Below are 19,694 nucleotides of genomic sequence, written 5' to 3' on the forward strand. Positions count from 1 at the left end.
ACGCTAGCGGTTTTTGAAACGCTTTTTCTTATTTTTCTGCAGCGTTTCAGCTAGCGTTTTGCGGTTTTGTGTAGCGTTTTTGGTGTAGTAGATTTCATATATTGTTACAGTAAAGCTGTTACTGAACAGCTTCTGTAACAAAAACGCCTGCAAAATCGCTCTGAACTGCCGTTTTTCAGAGCGGTTTGTGTTTTTCCTATACTTTATATTGGAGGCAGAAACGCCTCCGAAATCCAAAAAATGCCTCAGCCCGGGAGTATGCGTTTCGCTCTGGTGTGACCTACCCCATTGAAATACATTACCCATGCGTTTCCACAGCCGCAAGCGGCTGTAAAATGCGAGAAAACCCACTCGGTGTGCACCAGCCCAGAGTGTGCGAAATGTTTCTGTAATAGGCGGCAGCTACATTCACACCAGCGAACGCACACTATCCAGTATCCATTTTCCTGTACAAAGTGTGAGAAAGGCTTTAAAAGTAAAAGAGGTCTTAAACTTGTCCAGTTTAGTCCAGTCTAGGTACTTTTGCTGTTCATGCTCCCTTCTCACATTGCCGTGCGGGTGACTCTATTGTCTTGCGTTGCACCTACTTTAGTCACAAACCATGACTCTAACCTGTTCACTTGAATTTAAATAGACATGCCAAGTAGCCCAAGCTCCACCCATGAGGATCCACATTAAACTAGCATTAGATGAAGCTGAATCCCTCAGATTTACAAGCGAATTACTGCATCATTTTCATCATTAGACCGATCCCCTGCTTTTCTTGCATCTGCAGGGACTCAGCATAGACAAAATTTAAAGGGACGCTGAGCTCTGAATAAAAATGAAATTTGGCGGCTTCCTGGTCCCGGCGACTAAGGTTAAAGTCGCCCGTGCGCGCCCCCGCTACGCGTCGTCAAGCCAGCTGGCTTAAGAGTCCTGCGGATGTGCAGTTCAGTCTTAGGCAATGCATGTGCAGGACTCTGCTGGCCTGCATGATGACGTGCAGCGTGTGTGGTGGGGGGTGCACACCGGTGTCCTCAGCTGAAGTTGTCGTATTACTGGAGCCGGGGAACAGGACCATGGAACGGACCAGACAGATACTAGGGGACCTCGCAGGCTATGGGGGGCTGGAGGAAGCCCCAGGTAAGTCCAAATTTCCTGTTTATGTAGTGCTAAGGGTCCCTTTAAAAAGTAGACATACTGTATGATGCAATAAGAATAGTAGAGCAGTTAACTTATCATAAATCTGAATGTCAGATCTATATATAAAAACACACGGGGCCATATACAATTCACTTTTTCACCCGAGTTTTCTCCTAGGAGATCATTTTGTATCTTTGATTGAAAATAACTTTCCAGCACTTTTCAAATAAGAAAGTACCAAAAAGTAGATGAAGAAGTACTATCAAAATTATTTTGAGTATTTGCTTGGTTTCTGGTGGCTTAAAATGCATTTTATTGATAAGTTTAAAAATATATCCTAGGAGAAAACTCAGGAGAAAAACTTTAGTTGCATATGGGCCATAGGGCTTGATTCACTAAGACAAATAGCACGCCTTATCAAAGATAACACGCCTTATCAGAGTAACATAGCGAGCACTACGAACCCGCAGGGACTCAGGGCAGGATGAGTGGAGTTCTCCTCATTGCCAATTAGCAGGCATAAGTTTGCTATGCTACTCTGATAAGGCGTGTTAACTTTGATAAGGCATGCTATTTGTCTTAGTAAATCAAGCCCATAGGCTCTTATTCAATTCACCTTTTCTCCTACGCCTTCTCCTTGGAGATAATTTTTCATCGCCTGTTTAAAATCACTTTTCAGCATTTTGCATCTGAAAAAGTACTAAAAAACTAAAAAAAATGGATGAAAAAGTACTATCAAAACTATTCTGAGTATTATCTTGCTTATTGGTGGTTCAAAAGGCATTTTATTCACAAATTAGGTAGAAGAGGCGCCCTGTTGTATAATAAAAGCATTTAAAAACCGTTTCAAATCGACAAAAGATTGAGGTTGCTTATCTCAGTGACGAAAAATCTTTGTATTATCAAAAGATTTCTAGTGATAGCACAGGCTTTGCTATCACTAATACAATCTTTTGTTGTCTCCGCCTGCTTCCTGTGGTCGGTTGCCCCTCTGCAACCCACCTTTGTGAGTAGTTCCTTACTTATACTTTTACCATTTTGTTTTAACGTACTACACCATTGGGCTCCCTTTTTTGTCTCCTGTGCCTTTTCCTAGAGGGTGCTCTGACACCCACCCCCCACTACATTTTATTCACAAGGTTTAAAAATATCACCTAGGAGAAATCTTGGGAGAAAAAGTGAATTGCATAGAGGCCATAAAATCGAAATATCTCCCCGCTCTGCAGTGTAGAGCACAGCCTGAAACTCTGGATGTCACAGATGTCATCAATACAGCGAGGAGTACTATTAGTACAAATAAGGAGGAGCAAATGAGTATACCACATATACAGTAATTTGCAGTGTCAACATCAGATGGCTAATGGCTGGTAGTGGCACATGCCTGATGATGCTTATGTGAGTATGAGATCTAGTTCATTGCAGAACGTATTCAGGGAGGTCACCAGGGATCTATATTGCACAATGTTTACAGGTCTGTGCAGCATGTTTCCTGCATGTAAACAAAATCATACACTGTCCATAAAGAAGTAACACTTCCATAAATTTGGTTGGGATGCCCTTTAGTTTTGATTAGGGCAAGCATTCTCTGTGCCATTATTTCAATAAGCTTCTGCAATGTCACAACATTTATTTCCATCCAGAGTCGACCAGATCTTGTACAGAAGATGGGGGAGTTGTTCCTCTGCGCAAATTCTTCTACAGCATTTCCCAAAGATTTTCAATGAGGTTTAGGTCTGGACTCTGTAGTGGCCAATATACAGTAATTGTAACAATGATGTCTCATGCTCCCTGAATTACTCGTTCACAATTTGAGGCTGATGAATTCTGGGATTGTTAGCTTAACCACTTCACCATTTAAAAACCAGAGTATTTTTCACATTTCCATTCATTCAGCAATAACTTTATCACACCTAAATATCTATAGCTTGTTTTTTGAGGGTTTTTTTTAACCACAAGTTAGTCTTACTTTGGGTGATACTATTTGCTAAGAATTATTTTATATGCATTTAAAGGGAATAAGAAGAACAACATTGAAAAAAAATCACTGTTTCTCAGTTTTCAGACATTAGAAATGTAAAAGAAAATGTGCTTCTGTAGATAAAACCCACACATTTTTTGTCTATTTGTCTTGGTTATTACAACATTTTAATTGCGCCCCCAGTACAATGTATGGTGACAATATTTTATTTGGAAATTGGGGTGTATTTTTTCCATTTTGTGTTTTTTAGTTTTCTTATTGTACTCTTTAAACAATAACCCTAATAATAATAATACCCTCATGGCATACATATATACTGTAAAAAGCTAAATTCCTAAGTAAACAATTTATGTATTGGCTTTTAAATTCTGTCATTTTGGCTCTTTATTTTCTTTACAAATGTGCTGTATGTTGGGGCAGGAGAGGAAGCAGAAGGGGATAATTAGCATATTATAGGTACTGTATAGGAAATTTATTTTTTAAAATATTTTTTGAATGAATATTCTTTTTTTTATCCACTAGATGTCCCCACACAGTCTCCTGTCTACTTAAAACGCTGAATCACAGCGTTCCAAATAAGCAGAAAGTGATAGTTTGTTTTGTTGACCACTATTACTGGTTACAACATTGATCATTTATTCATCAGACCCTTTGATTGGCTTTGGGAATGTATGTTCCCATTCACCAATCTGTGCACTGCAGCGTAATGTCAGGGGCGTGCGCTGATTGTAAACATACAGAAATGAGTATCCATGCTCCTGGGAGCTACAGTGAAGTTTTCAAGGACGTAGATACTCGTCCCGCAGGTGGGCAACTGGTTAAATATGCTGGGCCTCCAAGCAAAATCAACCATCCCATGTCTGTGTGCACTAGCCCTCACCCCCACAAAAGTGCAGGTAGTCTGTGTGTGCTAATGCCCCACCCTCCTCCCAAAAACACAGGTAGCATTACCCCGATTTTGCAGAACAGTAACAGAAGAGCCTGCTCCTGGCAGGGGGACAGGTTCTCCTCCATTCTCTATTCAGTGCAACCACGCTCAGTGCAGTCTATCCCCTTGCAGCTCCGGTCTGTATATCATGTGACATGCATCAGGATCCGCATGGAGATAGGCTGTACGGTGCAGAGTTGCATTGAAGAGGTCAGCACGGCTGCCAGGGTCATGGAGGCTACTGTTACTTTCCAGCTTGTGCCAGCAGGGAAGAAGAAATACACTGGTGAAATAACTTGGTCATTCAGTATAATCAGGTAATTAGTGTAACGAGCGGCGGGGACGCCGTTTCGTCCGTCCCCGCCGCCCTCTCTGCCTCGCGCTGGTCTCTCGCGCGTGCACACTGAGAGACTAGTGCACGCGCGGTCAGCGTCGGGATATTTACGCCTCCCGGAGGCGAGTCAGCTGACCTGCAGCACAGCTGACGTCACGGGGAGCGCTCCTCAGCCCTGATTGGCCAACTGATGGGGGCGTTGCCCTGGCTCCCCTGCCAGCATAAAGCCAGCGAACTGTCAGTAGCTCGCTGTCTGTTGTCGTGTACACCCCTGTGTGAGCGCTCGGACCGTAGACTAGATCCCAGGTGTTGTTGCCAAGGATTACACACCTAAGACTAGGATTGATATTATTGTATTATTGTTGTTGACCCTGCTCGTTCCTGACTAAGCTCTCGCTCTCTGATTCTGTACTACGCCTATCTGATATCGTTGCCAAACCCTGCCTGATCTCTGACTCTGAAACTGCTCGCTGATTTTGTACCTTAGTCATCTGAATCTGTTGCCGACTTTCGCCTGTCACTCACTCTGATATTGCCTACCAATTTTGTACTGTACCTGCCTGTGTGTTGCCGACCTATTTCTGTCTGACTCTCCTACTCACCAGTGGGCCCATTACCACTGGTGAGGTTACTCCCTAGATCCTTACCTGATCTCCCCCGCCTGGGAGGTTAGGGTGGGAACCTTCGGAGTACTACTGTGTGTACCACACACACACACACACACACACACACACACACACACACACACACACACACACACACACACACACACACACACACACACACACACACACACACACACACACACACACACACACACACACACACACACACACACACACACACACACACGTTGGTTGCCTGCTATTCTATATCTGCATTATTGGTGATTCTGCAGGTCACCAGATAATCAGATATAGTATCCGTATTACTGGTGATACTGCAGTTCACCAGTACTCGGGCCTCAGTTGCTACACATTGTCACAGAACAACAGACCACATTATGGATGCTCTGTGTAACTAGGTTCAGGCCCTGACCACAGCAGTAACCAATCTGACAGCCACGGTCAACGCTCAGCAAGACCAGATTAATTTGCACCCTGCAAAACCCTGGGTTACCAGCGTTATCCCCTCCAGTGGTGGAACCGAGAATGTCCCCTCCGGAGAAGTTTTCAGGCCATAGGTCCGACTTTAGTAATTTTAGGAATCGTGTATTGTCCTATTTTGAGTTACGGCCTGTCTCTTCGGGCTCAGAGCAGCAGAGAGTAACGTTTATTAAGACTTTGTTGTCAGGAGACTCCCAGACCTGGGCGTACAGTTTGCCAACAGGTCACGAGGCTTTGTCTTCGGTGCAGCAGTTTTTTGATGCTATGGCCGTGATTTACGATGATCCGGATTTGGCGGCCGCAGCTGAACGGAAGTTGAAAACACTCCGTCAAGGTCACAACTCTGTCGAAGTTTATGCGGCTGAGTTCAGACGGTGGGCAGTGTCGACTAGATGGGGTTCTTTTGCCCTGTTAGATTGCTTCCTGACCGGCTTGTCTGATGCAGTCTCAGACATCATGTTGAGCCATCCCGAACCTAAAACACTGGATAAAGCCATAACCCTGGCGGTTAAGATTGACAGGAGGGTTCGATATCAGAAACAGACTCGGGCCAGAGCTTCTATTAAGCCAGGGCCCCTACCTGTTTCTTCCTCTACTACCCAGGATGAGCCAATGCAGATTGGTCAATCCAGACTGTCAGAGCTGGAGAAGAATCGTAGGAGGAAGGAGGGGCTCTGTATATACTGTGCAGAGAAGGGTCACATCGTGCAAAACTGTCCAAGGAAGGCGGAAAACTCCTTTGCCTAGGTGTAGTTAGAGGTACTAACCTAGGCGAGCCAGTTTTACCTCTACATAATAACCAATGTTTACTGCTGTGCTCTATTGCTTGGGGGGATCAGGTCATATCCACTGAAGAGTTCATTGATTCAGGCTCGGCAGCAAATTTTCTGGATTACGAATTGGCCCGTAAGTGGGGAATTCCCAGCCAACCTTTGGACAGGCATATTGTGATCACTGCGATCGATGACTCCCCCTTGCAGTCTTCTCGTCCTCTCTCTCTGACCCCTAATCTGCTCCTCCGGGTTGGAGTCCTCCATAGGGAGGAGATTCAGTTTTTTATTCTTAAAATGGCCACTTCTACTGTGGTTTTGGGTATGACCTGGCTTCAGAGGCATTCTCCACAGATCGATTGGAGTTCTGGCCAACTTTTGAGTTGGTCTCCCTCCTGCCACCAACTCTGTATGGACAAGATTTCTGGGTGTACTACTCACCTGCACATAGAGGGGGTGCCACCCCAATATTCCGCATTTTCTGACGTATTCTGCCCGAAGGCGGCAGATAAACTCCCTCCTCACCGGAGTTTCGACTGCCCAATTGAACTGAGGCCGGGTACCATGCCTCCTAGAGGACACATTTATAATTTATCTGGGCCCGAGAAATTGGCAATGAGAGTACATTAAGGAGAATTTGGAGAGGGGGATGAATGTAAGACGGCCTTCAACACTCCCGACGGGCATTACGAGTACCTTGTGATGCCCTTCGGGTTGTGTAACGCACCAGCCGTCTTCCAAGAACTCGTTAACGAGATTTTCAGGGAGGTTCTAGGCCGATTTGTCTTAGTTTATCTGGATGACATCCTGATCTTTTCCAAGAGTTTGGGTGAACATAGGGATCATGTCAAGTATGTTTTATCAAAACTTAGAATGAACCGTCTCTATGCCAAATTGGAGAAGTGTGTTTTTGAGAAGACGGAGGTACCGTTCCTGGGGTACATTATTTCCACTTCCGGTTTGACTATGGACCCCAAGAAAGTAGAAGCCATTTTGGAGTGGCCGCAGCCCCTCGGCTTGAAGGCACTTCAACGCTTCCTGGGCTTTTCTAATTACTACAGGAGGTTCATTAAAGGGTTCTCTTCCATGGTGTCCCTTCTTACTGACCTCACTAAGAAGGGGGCGGATACTTATCACTGGACTAAGCAGGCCTGTTCAGCATTCTCCTTGTTGAAAAACTTGCGCTGCCCCGATTCTCCGTCATGTAGACGTCCACTTTCCCTTCATTGTGGAGGTGGACGCCTCAGAGATCGGGGTAGGAGCTGTGTTGTCCCAACATTCAGGTTACCAAGGTTGCTTACACCCCTGATGCTGATGTAGATGAAAGCGGCTGGGCACATCCAGTAAAAAAGACCTTTATTGTAAATAAGTTAAAAGTTGGTACGAGGCATCAATAGCAACAGGTACCAGGAGAGAGAGGGACAAGCAAGAAAGAACAGTCAACAGCTGTTTCGCACTCAGCAAACGAGCGCTTCCTCAGAACAGCGCTCGTTTGCTGAGTGCGAAACAGCTGTCGACTGTTCTTTCTTGCTTGTCCCTCTCTCTCTTGGTACCTGTTGCTATTGATGCCTCGTACCAACTTTTAACTTATTTACAATAAAGGTCTTTTTTACTGGATGTGCCCTGCCGCTTTCATCTACATCAGCATCTGGCTTGTTGAACTGTGTCTTGGGTCTGGAGCACTCCGGAGTGACCAAGTGTGGTGGTCCTGTGCACCTCCCCCTTCATAACTGTGTTGCTTACACCCCTGCGCCTTCTTCTCCCGCAAGTTCTCTGCTGCGGAGAGGAATTATGATATAGGGAACAGGGAGCTACTAGCCATCAAATTAGCATTTGAGGAATGGCGTCACTGGTTGGAGGGTGCTGAGCATGTTATCACGGTTTATACCGACCACAAGAATCTGGAGTACATCAAGGGAGCTAAGAGACTCAACCCTCGACAGGCCCGCTGGTCTCTGTTCTTCTCTATATTTAGATTTATTATCACGTACAAACCCGGGAACAAGAATGTCAAAGCGGATGCCTTGTCCAGGTGCTTCGAACCAGAATCTTCTCCACCTTCTCAACCAGTGACAATTCTCCCCGAGCGGGTGGTCCTGGCCGCCACTGAAATTGGAGAAGACCTAAGGGCCATCCTGAAGACTTGTCAACAGGATTCCCCTGAAGGTAAGCCTGAGGGGGTTCTCTTTGTGCCCATCCAAATGAGACTCCAAGTTCTGGAGATGTTTCACAGCCATAAGGTGACAGGCCATCCCGGGTTTACTAGAACACTGGAACTGTTGTCCAGATGTGTCTGGTGGCCATCTCTGCAAAAAATGTGTCAGCACACCGGTTATGAATGAGTTCACGCTCCTTTATTGAGCCATGCGTTACCAAAAGGTATAAAGCCGACAATTGTTTCGGGGGCCACACAGGGTCCCCCTTCCTCAAGGCGTATAGTAACTATACGCCTTGAGGAAGGGGGACCCTGTGTGGCCCCCGAAACAATTGTCGGCTTTATACCTTTTGGTAACGCATGGCTCAATAAAGGAGCGTGAACTCATTCATAACCGGTGTGCTGACACATTTTTTTGCATAGTTTCACTGGAGACATAGCCTATGTCTCAGTGTCAAGCACCCGACTGCATTTTTTGATGGTGTGCCCTCCACAACCCTTTCTTTCTCTTGCTGGTGGCCATCTCTGTCTCGGGATTGTAAGGAGTTTGTGAGGTCTTGCTCCATCTGTGCCAGGAGTAAGTCGTCTCGCACTCCCCCGGCGGGTACCTTGCAAGGTTTGCCGGTGCCTGAGGAGCCATGGACCCATCTGTCCATGGATTTTGTAGGAGAGCTCCCCAATTCTGAGGGTAAAACGGTCATTTGGGTGGTGGTGGACCGCTTTAGTAAGATGGCCCATGTTATTCCACTAGAGGGGTTCCCATCCGCCCAGCAATTGGCAGATTTATTCATCTTACACATTTTCCGCCTTCACGGTATTCCAGAGAATATAGTGTCGGACAGAGGGGTGCAGTTCGTATCTCAATTCTGGAAGGCATTCTGTCAGCACTTGGGCATGGAGCTCTCGTTTTCCTCAGGGTACCACCCACAGACCAATGGGCAGACCGAAAGGGTCAACCAGGCTCTTGAGCAATTCCTGCGGTGTTACGTGTCAGATGTCCAGCATGAGTGGGTCAGGTTCCTACCGTTTGCGGAATTCGCACATAATAATCTGAGAAGTGGGTCATCTGGGTTTTCGCCTTTTCAGGTGGTCACGGGCAGATCACCAAAGTTCTCCCCTATGCCCGTGGTGACCTCTCCTTTTCCTGCATTGGAGATTTGGCAGGGATCGTTGAGGAAGAGATGGGCGTTAGTGAAGACCGATTTAGAAAAGGCTTTTAGTGTGCAAAAGAGACAGGCCGACAAGAGGCGGTCGAAGGAGTGGATCTTTGAGCCTGGAGACTATGTGTGGGTCTCCACACGGCATATTGCTCTTAAGCAGCCTTCAGTTAAGTTGGTACCCAGGTTCATCGGTCCGTACCCCATTTCTAGGAAGATCAACAATGTGACATATGTGGTGGCTCTACCAGTAACCATGAGATGTGCCAAGTCATTTCACGTGTCACTGCTTAAACCTGCAGTGCATGTGGACTCATCTCCCCCCCTGTACTTGTTGATGGTGAACCTGAGTACGAGATCGAGGAGATTCTCGATTCTCGTTTTGTCCGGAACTCACTCCAGTATTTGGTTCACTGGAAGGGGTACAGGCCCGAGGAGAGATTGTGGGTCCCGGGACATCGGTTACATGCAGAAGAACTTAGACTTAGGTTTCATCAATTACATCCAGAGAAACCTTGTAAAACGTGTCCGGAGTCCATGCCTCGAGGGGGTACTGTAACGAGCAGCGGGGACGCCGTTTCGTCCGTCCCCGCCGCCCTCTCAGCCTCGCCGCGCGCTGGTCTCTCACGCACGCACACTGAGACACTAGTGCGCGCGCTTAGCGTCTGGATATTTACGCCTCCCGGAGGCGAGTCAGCTGAACGCAGCTCAGCTGACGTCACGGGGAGAGCTCCTCGCCTCTGATTGGCCAACTGATGGGGGCGTTGCCCTGGCTCCCCTGCCAGCATAAAGACAGCGAGCTGTCAGTAGCTCGCTGTCTGTTGTCGTGTACACCCCTATGTGAGCGCTCGGACCGTAGACTAGATCCCAGGTGTTGTTGCCAAGGATTACACACCTAAGACTAGGATTGATATTATTGTATTATTGTTGTTGACCCTGCTCGTTCCTGACTAAGCTCTCGCTCTCTGATTCTGTACTACGCCTATCTGATATCGTTGCCAAACCCTGCCTGATCTCTGACTCTGAACCTGCTCGCTGATTTTGTACCTTAGTCATCTGATTCTGTTGCCGACTTTCGCCTGTCCCTCATTCTGATATTGCCTACCGATTTTGTACTGTACCTGCCTGTGTGTTGCCGACCTATTTCTGTCTGACTCTCCTACTCAACAGTGGACCCATTGCCACTGGTGAGGTTACTCCCTAGATCCTTACCTGATCTCCCCCGCCTGGGAGGTTAGCGTGGGAACCTTCGGAGTACTACTGTGTGCACCAATCACTTCACACACACACACACACACACACACACATACACAATTAAAGTTGGTTGCCTGCTATTCTATATCTGCATTATTGGTGATTCTGCAGGTCACCAGATAATCAGATATAGTATCCGTATTACTGGTGATACTGCAGATCACCAGTACTCGGACCTCAGTTGCTACACATTGTCACAATTAGCTTATCTTATTCTTTGGGTGGATAATGCAACCATCCATGCAGTACTTATCCCATGAGTTCTTATCCAGTGGGAGGCTTTACCCTACGTATTTGCTTTGTTGAAGGGAACCTGAGAGAGAGGATTTAAAACTTTTTATACATACCTAGGGCTTCCTTCAGCCCCCTTTGCGCTGAACAGTCCCTCGTCACTGTTCTCCGCCTCCTGCAGTTTCTGCGATCTGGTTCGGTAAATTCGGGAGTCGGGGGCCTACTGTGCATGACCGGCCGTGCGCGCTCCCCCACCGCGCTCCCTTTGCCCAGAGATTTCTGCTGCACAGAATGCTCCCGGCCGTGAGAGTGCGATGGCAGCCGGGCTGCACATGCGCCAACTGGCTGAATTACTGGGCCGGCAGAGGCTGCAGGAGGCAGAGAACAGCAACGAGGGAGCAATCAGGCCGAAGGGGGCTGATTGCTCCCTCGTTGTCTCAGGTACACTTTAAGGGCTTGTTCACACTATGAGCGGGTTTTTTAAGCACTGTCGATTTTAGAAATCGCTCTAAAAGTGATTGCGCAATGACTTTCTATGAGAGTGTTCTCACTTGAGCGTTTCGATTTCTTTCCAATCTCAAACTCGGCTCCTGTACCATTTTCTGAGCTTTGGCTTCAATGTAAGGTATAGGCAAAGCACAAAATGCTTGAAAAAGCAATTAGAGAAGCAATTTTGTGAGCGCTTTTTTGTAAGTGTCAATTTGAATTGACTTTCTGTTTGTTTAGGAGAAGGAGAAATCAAACTTCATCTTGAGTGGGAAAAAATGGTTCACAACCGCGGAATTAATAGCCAAGGTTCAGATGCATCCTGAGTTCTATGATAAAAGAAACCCTGGATACAAAGATACAGCCAGGAACAATCTGGTGTGGGCTGATATTGCCGCAGAGTTTGCTGAGAACATCTGGGATGAGTTGTCAGAAAAAGATAAAGCTGAAAAAAGTAAGTACCTTCTAATCTTCCCCCTAATCTTTTGTTTTCATACATTAGGTGAATGGTTCATTTTCTCTACTGTGTAATGCCACTGTCATATTGAAGAAGGCAATATTATTACTCATACAACATGCTTATATTGCAAATTAGGCCTCATCCAAGTTAGACAAACACACATCTGTGCCTCCTCCTCCTGTTTTTCTTTTGTTTGTTTTTTTGGGGGGGGATTTGTGAGCATGTTATATCAAAAATAATATTTTTTTTATTGGGCCTCTGTGTCTAGATTTCTTAATAGTACTGAAATGTATGTAATTGTTTATAATATGAAAACACAAATCAGATTTGATTCAAATCATATATTTGAATAACTTAAAGAGAACCCGAGGTGGGATTTTATTATGCTAGTGGGGCACAGAGGCTGGTTGTGCACACTAACACCAGCCTCTGTTGCCCCATGGTGTGCCTCCAAGACCCCCCTGCGCGCCGCTATACCCCCCGCAGTGCTAGCGACACACAGCGTGTCGCCAGCACAATGTTTACCTAAGCGCTGTCTGTCAGCGCCGCTCCCCCACCTCCTCCACATCGCCGCTACCCGCCCGCGTCACTTCCCTCCAATCAGCGGGAGGGAAGTGACGCGGGCGGGTAGCGCCGATGCGGAGGAGGTGGGGGAGTGGCGCTGACAGACAGCGCTTAGGTAAACCTTGTGCTGGCGACACGCTGCGTGTCGCCAGCACTGCTGGGGTATAGCGGCGCGCAGGGGGGTCCTGGAGGCACACCATGGGGCAACAGAGGCTGGTGTTAGTGTGCACAACCAGCCTCTGTGCCCCACTAGCATAATAAAATCCCACCTCAGGTTCTCTTTAAAGAACGGATAATCCTACAATAATAACACATCAATATAATAGCAAGCAGGGGCGTAACTAGAAATCACCAGGCCCTCCTGCAAAAATTTGTATGGGCTCCGGGCCCAGTAAGTGCCGTTTTGGGGGGAGGAGTCACACTCCACCTCCTCCCTCACCTCGTGCTCTCCCCTCAGCGCGCTCCCCACCTTCAATTATCAGTGGCAGTGGGCAGCGGCAGGAACACATACCTCCATCCACCACGGAGGTCCCATCTCTAAGTGCCTCACGCTACTTCCTGTTTAAACAGGAAGTAGCGTCAGACACTTAGAGAGCGGAACGTTTGGCGTGTGGAACGCAGGGAGGTATGTGTTCCTGCCACCGCCTGCTACCACTGATAATTGCAGGAGAGGAGCGTGCTGAGGGGAGAGCCCGAGGTGAGGGGGGGGGGGGGGGGGGGGCTTCCCGCCGATGTGCGGCCATGCTCTCTCCTCATGCTGCGACCCCTCCGGCCCCCCCCCCACGAGTGCAGGGGCTGCAGCCTCTATTGTTATTCCCCTGATAGCAAGCAAAAACACACAATATCAAGGTAGTGCTGTTTACAATGGTTGTGCACCCCGTGGTGTTTGAAAATAGTGAGTATATGTTCCTCTCAACATTGAACCACCAATGTTTCTAAATGTGGGAGAGATCACATCCTCACCAACAATGGGCCCTTCCATTGTTCGCACATAGTTATGTATTATGCAGGTTGCCTTTACCACAGTCACTGCATTTGTGGGATACATCTTGATGGCAGTATGATAAATGCGCCATTTGTTAGCTAAGATCCCAAATGCGCATTCTACTACTTTTCTTGCTTTGCTGAGGCGGTAAATTAAGTATTTTTTTTCACTTCCCATGGCTCTTTGCGAAAATGGCCTCATGACATTTTCAGACCGTGCAAATGCCTGATCCCTAATAAAGGTGCATGGATACGGTGGCGATTCTTCATTTGGCCAAGGGCTTGGCCCAGGAATGGTCAGTTGGCCATTTTCATTCTGAAACGACTGGGGCATAATACAGCCGAGTCACTACAGCTGCCATAGGCACCCACATCAACATACACAAATTTATATTCTACATCCACCACAGCCATTAAAGGATACCCGAAGTGACATGATGCGATAGACATGTGTAGGTACAGTGCCTAGCACACAAATAACTATGCTGTGTTTCTTGTTTTCTTTCTCTGCCTGAAAGAGTTAAATATCAGGTATGTAAGTGGCTGACTCAGTCCTGACTCAGACAGGAAGTGACTACAGTGTGACCCTCACCGATAAGAAATTCCAACTATAAAACACGTTCCTAGCAGAAAATGGCTTCTGAGAGCAATAAAGAGGTAAAAAAGGGAATTTCTTATCAGTGAGGGTCACACTGTAGTCACTTCCTGTCTGAGTCAGGACTGAGTCAGCCACTTACATACCTGATCTTTAACTCTTTCAGGCAAAGAAAGAAAAAAAGGAACACAGCATAGTTATTTGTGTGCTAGGCACTGTACATACACATGTCTATCTCATCATGTCACATGTGTATCATTTAACCTTCCTGGCGGTAACGTTCGGGGTAAGCCGCGCAGGAGGATTTCTCAGGCCCTGCTGGGCCGATTTGCATAATTGTTTTTTTTGCTACACGCAGCTAGCACTTCGCTAGCTGCGTGTGCACACCGATCGCCCTAGGCTCGCTACATGATTTAAAAAAAAAAAAAAAACTAAAAAAAACCTGCTTTCTATTTAAAACCGGCGGTCTATTAAAAACCTGCCCCCTGGCGGTTTTTAATAGACCGCCAGGAGGGTTAAGACAATTGAAACAAATTGCTTATAATTGAAATATTGGCTGCCAGAGGATGCAAGCATAACCATTCTGACGTGCTTTCCATCCACAGCACCCAGGCAATTAGGTAAATGGTGCTTCTGCCACAACAAATCAATGTTTTCTCCCATTTTGCCTGATCTGGGAAAGGCATAAAGTCTTGCTGAAGTTCTTGCCAGATCTTTTTACAGGTGTCCAACACTATATTTTAAATCAGACTTTCCCAAGCGAAACTCAAAATGCAGTGCTGCACATATGTGTCCTGTAGCCAAAAATCTAAAATGAAACAATATTAAAATCATAATTTATGTATTATTGATTGATTTGCAGTTGAACAATTGAAAAAACGTTGGAAATCTGTTCGTGACAATTACCGTCGTGAATTGGATAAACAGATAAGTGAGGAAAGAAGTGGTGCCAGGGCTACAAACAGGAGGAAATACAAATTTACTGCATTCCTTGAGTTTTTAAGGACATATCACAAGTCTGTGCCGTAAGTTTTTTAAACTTATTATTGTGACTTTTCACTACTTACTACCCATAGAATGTAACGTATGTATTGTGCCTTAACATGTACCATATTTTGCGCCGTATAAAGGGGGCTTAGATGCTTTCCTTGCGTTGAAAGACATCCATGGCTACAATTACTAGGTAATGCCTAATGATGTTGATCCAGGGATTTTATCTGATTGCCATCTGGAGTCGGGAAGGAATTTTTCCCTTTTGGGGCTAATTGGACCATGCCTTGTAAGTTTTTTTTTTTTCGCCCTCCTCTGGATCAACAGGGATATGTGAGGGAGCAGACTGGTGGTGTACTTTGTACTGGTTGAACTCGATGGACGTATGTCTTTTTTCAACCAAAATAACTATGTAACTATGTAACTAGGACGCTCCGGAATATAAGACGCACCCAGGTTTAGAGGGCAAAAAACAGAGAAAATAAAATATACTAAACCTGGTGCGTCCATATTCCAGGAGCGTCTTTTACATGTTATCCCTCAAATGGTGTCCTCATGTCTCCACCATTGTGTTTCCCATGTCTGTCCTCCTGTGTCCCATTGTCTCCCCATGTGTCCTCTGTGTCCCCAATACCTGCCCCATGTGTCCTCTGTGTCCCTCATACATGCCCCATGTGTCACCCGTGCCTGCCCTATGTGTCCCTCATGCATGCCCTATGTGTCCTCTGTGGCAACCCTGCATGCCCCATGTGTCCTCTGTGTCCCTCATGCCTGCCCCATGTGCCTGTGTTCCCCATGTGTCCTCTGTGTCACCCATGCATGCCCTGTGTCCTCTGTGTCTCTCATGCCTGCCCGATGTGCCTGTGTCCTCCATGTGTCCTCTGTGTCACCTATGAATGCCTCATGTGTCCCTCATGCCTGCCCTATGTGCTTGTGCTTGTGTGTGTGTGTGTGTGTGTGTGTGTGTAAACTGTGGCTGCACCTGACGTGTGCCTTTGCCCTCTCCCGATGCCTGTTATGTGTTCGGCTGCGTGTCCCCCGCGAGTGTATACTATGCCCGCTCCCGCCGTGTGCCTTATCTCCCTCCCCCAGGTGATTGCTGGCCCCCCCAGGGTGTTAATCTGCAGCTGGCTTACCTCTCCGCCATGCCCGCGAGGATTGGAGACTTCCTGCACAGCCGCGCATCTCGCTCTAGTGATCGGCATGTGATAATGATGCAATCATCCCATGCCGATCACTAGAGCGAGATGCGCGGCTGTGCAGGAAGTCTCCAATCCTCGCGGGCAGATTAACACCCGGGGGGGGGGGGGGGGGGCAGCAACCACATGGGGGAGGTAGATAAGGCACACGGCGGGAGCGGGCATAGTATACACTCGCGGGGGACACGCAGCCGAACACATAACAGGCATCGGGAGAGGGCAAAGGCACACGTCAGGTGCAGCCACAGTTTACACGCACAGGCAGGGAATTCCCGACGTGGCGGCAGGTCGCGGTCCGTATCGGCGGGCGTTTATATGTCAGGGATTCCCTGCCGTTGCCGTATAAAAGACGCAGGGACTTTTTTCCCCTATTTTTTGGGGGAGAAAAGGTGCGTCTTTTATACGGCAACAAATACGGTAAGTTTTAAATAAATACATGTTGCCTGGCTGTCTGTAGGCTACAAAGTCTACCTTTCTTACTTTCAGTAATAATACAATTTTTGATGTAACTTGTTCTTTGGTAATAATCAGATTAGCTATCTATACATGTTTTATTTTTGGTCTGTTGAACATAATCTGACTTTAAAATACATATGCATGAGTGCCAGGCAACATGTATATTCAAATTTAGAAATAATACGTCAAACTAAATATTCATCTCCCATATATTTTCTAAACTAGTTTTTTTTGTATTATTTTTTTTTTTTACAGTACAGAGGATAATCTACCCAATGATGATGCCACTGAAAACATTGACACAGATTTGGAAATAAGTGAACGATTGTCTGTGGAAACCAGTGCTACATCTGTGCAAGATTGTGAGGAAAGCACACCAGTGCACTCGCCAAACAGTCCAAGTACTAGTTCCAGGCCACCATGTACTAGAAATGTGTCGTATAGATACCAAACAAATTCTACTTTAAGAAGAGCAGGTCGAGGAATATCTCGTGCAGCATATGACCAAAAACTTATCACTTCCATTGAAAAGGCAGTAACACACATGGAGAAAAGAGATAAGAAAATAGCTGAGTTGAATGAACCATGTACTCAGTTTCTTATGAGTTTATTACCTTCTTTGCAGAAAGTACCACCAGACAGGCAATTGGCAGCCAAACGTGCCTTAATAGACACACTAGAAAAATTTGTGCCACAAGAACTACCTACTGTACCACAGGAACCATACTATTATGGACATGGACACATGCCTCACCCTCCTGCTCCATATGGACCTCCACAACATCAACCATATTATGGACAACATATGTTTGAGCAGCAGAACTACTCATATCCACCAATGCAGCATGCTACTCAGAGGCATCCTAACCCATACTATCCTCATATGCCACCACCTATGAACCCAAGACATTCCACTCCACATGACAGCTCACCTGAAAGAGCAGTTTTTACTGACTTAAGTGCCCAACAAACTAGCCAAAACATAGCAGATGACAATTCTCCAAACAGTGAAGCTAGAAACATGTCCCAGTTACTTTTCTAACATGACATGTAAAAACAGCTTGTTTTTTTCATACATATGTTCAAAATTGTGTGTTTACGTTAATAAAAAAAATTACCGTATGGTAATAAGAAGACGTCCAGTAGGGCATATTGCCTGTGTGAAAGAAGTATCTCTCCTTAGAAGTGTAGGCTATAACCTTTCCAGTAGATGGTCAAAACCGTAAAATAAAAAAAAATTGGGATAAATTGTAACAGAATGATCACACACGTTTGCTCTTACAATCCTTTGAAACAAATATTTCTGTAAAATGTTGAAATGTTACAAATTTTCTGGATAGTAAGTTGACTTTTTGAGCCATTTTGTGACAAAAAAAAATAATGGCAATAAATAAATAAATAAATAAATAAATAAAAATGGCCAAAAAAGCCTCTACACATTTCGGAATAAATGGTTTAGCAATAACATGTGGTTGCATTAGCCATAAACTATTTATATTTGTACAGTTGACTATACTAATATATTTGCCATCAGTGGGCGCAAATGTCTTACCTATTGCTGAGGCAAATGTAATTGAGTTAAAGTATGTTCATACAGTGCTGCCCATAATTATTCATACCCCTGGCAAATTTTGACTTAAAGTTACTGTTATTCAACCAGCAAGTCATTTTTTGATGGGAAATGACGTAGGTGTCTCCCAAAAGATAAGACGACCTACAAGAGGCATTATTGTGGGAAAAAAAAATTCTCAGCTTATATTTACATTTAAGCAAAAAATGTCCAGTCCAAAATTATTCATACCCTTTACAAATTGTCACAGTCTGTGGGAAAATCCAAAGTTCTATACAATTCCAAATAGTCCAAGCTGTTCTAAAGCATCCTAATTACCCTGATTAATTGGGAACAGCTTTTTTAATCAACTCTACAGGTGAAAAACAGCAGCTCTCTGCAGTTGGTTTGTGGACAGTCATGGTTAAGACAAAGGAGCTCAGTGAGGATCTGCGGCTGCGCATTGTAGCTGCTCACAAGTCAGGAAAGGGCTACAAAGCCATTTCTGAATGTTTTCAAGTTCTAGTGGCTACAGTGCAAAGTATTATTAAAAAATACAAGATGTTCCGCACTGTGGAAAATCTCAGAGGATGTGGTCGGAAGCCAAAGGTAAGAAGCCTAAATCACTCCAAAATCGCAAATAGCAAAAAAAAGCGCTTACAAAAACGCTAACACAAAATTGTAAAACGCTCAGAAAACGTCGGGAAGCATACGTGCCTCATAAATCCGCGTCTAGGGATGATCATTAAAATGCAAATATTTCCTAGTTCATGCAGGATTATGCACATGTATGCAGCTTGAAGATGCTCCAATCATCCTGGGTGAGGCTTAATTGGCTTAATTGCCATATGTATTACCTTTTAAACAATACCAGTTACCTGGCAGCCCTGCTGGTCTATTTGGCTGCAGTAGTGTCTGAATCACACCTGAAACAAATGCAGCTAATCTTGTTAGATCTGACAATAATGTTAAGCCCCATCTACACGATACGATTCTTTGTGCAATTTGATTACGATTCTGTTTACGATCCGATTAAATCCGACATGTCCGATTGGGATTCGATTCAACTCGATTTGCCCTTGTTTTGAATCAAATCCGATTGAACATGTCGGATTTAATTGGATCATAAATAGAATCGTAATCGAATTGCACAAAGAATCGTATCGTGTAGATTGGGCATAAGAAACAACTGATCTGCTGCATGCTTGTTCAGGGTCTATGGCCAAAAGTATTAGAGGCAGAGGATCAGCAGGACAGCCAGGCAACTGGTATTGCTTAAAGGGAAATAAACATGGCAGCCTCCATATCCCTCCTGCTACAGTTGTCCTATGGCCAAAACTGGCCTGATGCAGCTGTATAGTCACTGTCACCAG

The 19,694-nt window shown here is 45.6% G+C and overlaps 1 protein-coding gene across 2 annotated transcripts in view; it reads left to right on the plus strand.

Annotated features, from left to right (window-relative positions):
• The window catches only part of LOC137536451 (uncharacterized), a 38,090-nt gene extending 20,176 nt beyond the window's left edge, over positions 1–17,914 (plus strand). The window contains exons 6-8 of one of the 2 annotated variants that reach the window (XM_068258654.1): positions 11,765–11,978; positions 14,990–15,152; positions 17,028–17,914. In XM_068258654.1, coding sequence (XP_068114755.1) covers positions 11,765–11,978; positions 14,990–15,152; positions 17,028–17,814 — 1,164 coding nt within the window. In that variant the 3' untranslated portion in view covers positions 17,815–17,914. The remainder of the gene's footprint in view (positions 1–11,764; positions 11,979–14,989; positions 15,153–17,027) is intronic. The other variant, XM_068258655.1, reaches the window with a different exon arrangement.
• The last annotated feature ends 1,780 nt before the right edge of the window (positions 17,915–19,694 follow it).

The sequence above is a fragment of the Hyperolius riggenbachi genome, chromosome 10, assembly GCF_040937935.1.
Source record: "Hyperolius riggenbachi isolate aHypRig1 chromosome 10, aHypRig1.pri, whole genome shotgun sequence".
In the NCBI taxonomy this organism is placed as follows: Eukaryota; Metazoa; Chordata; class Amphibia; order Anura; family Hyperoliidae; genus Hyperolius; species Hyperolius riggenbachi.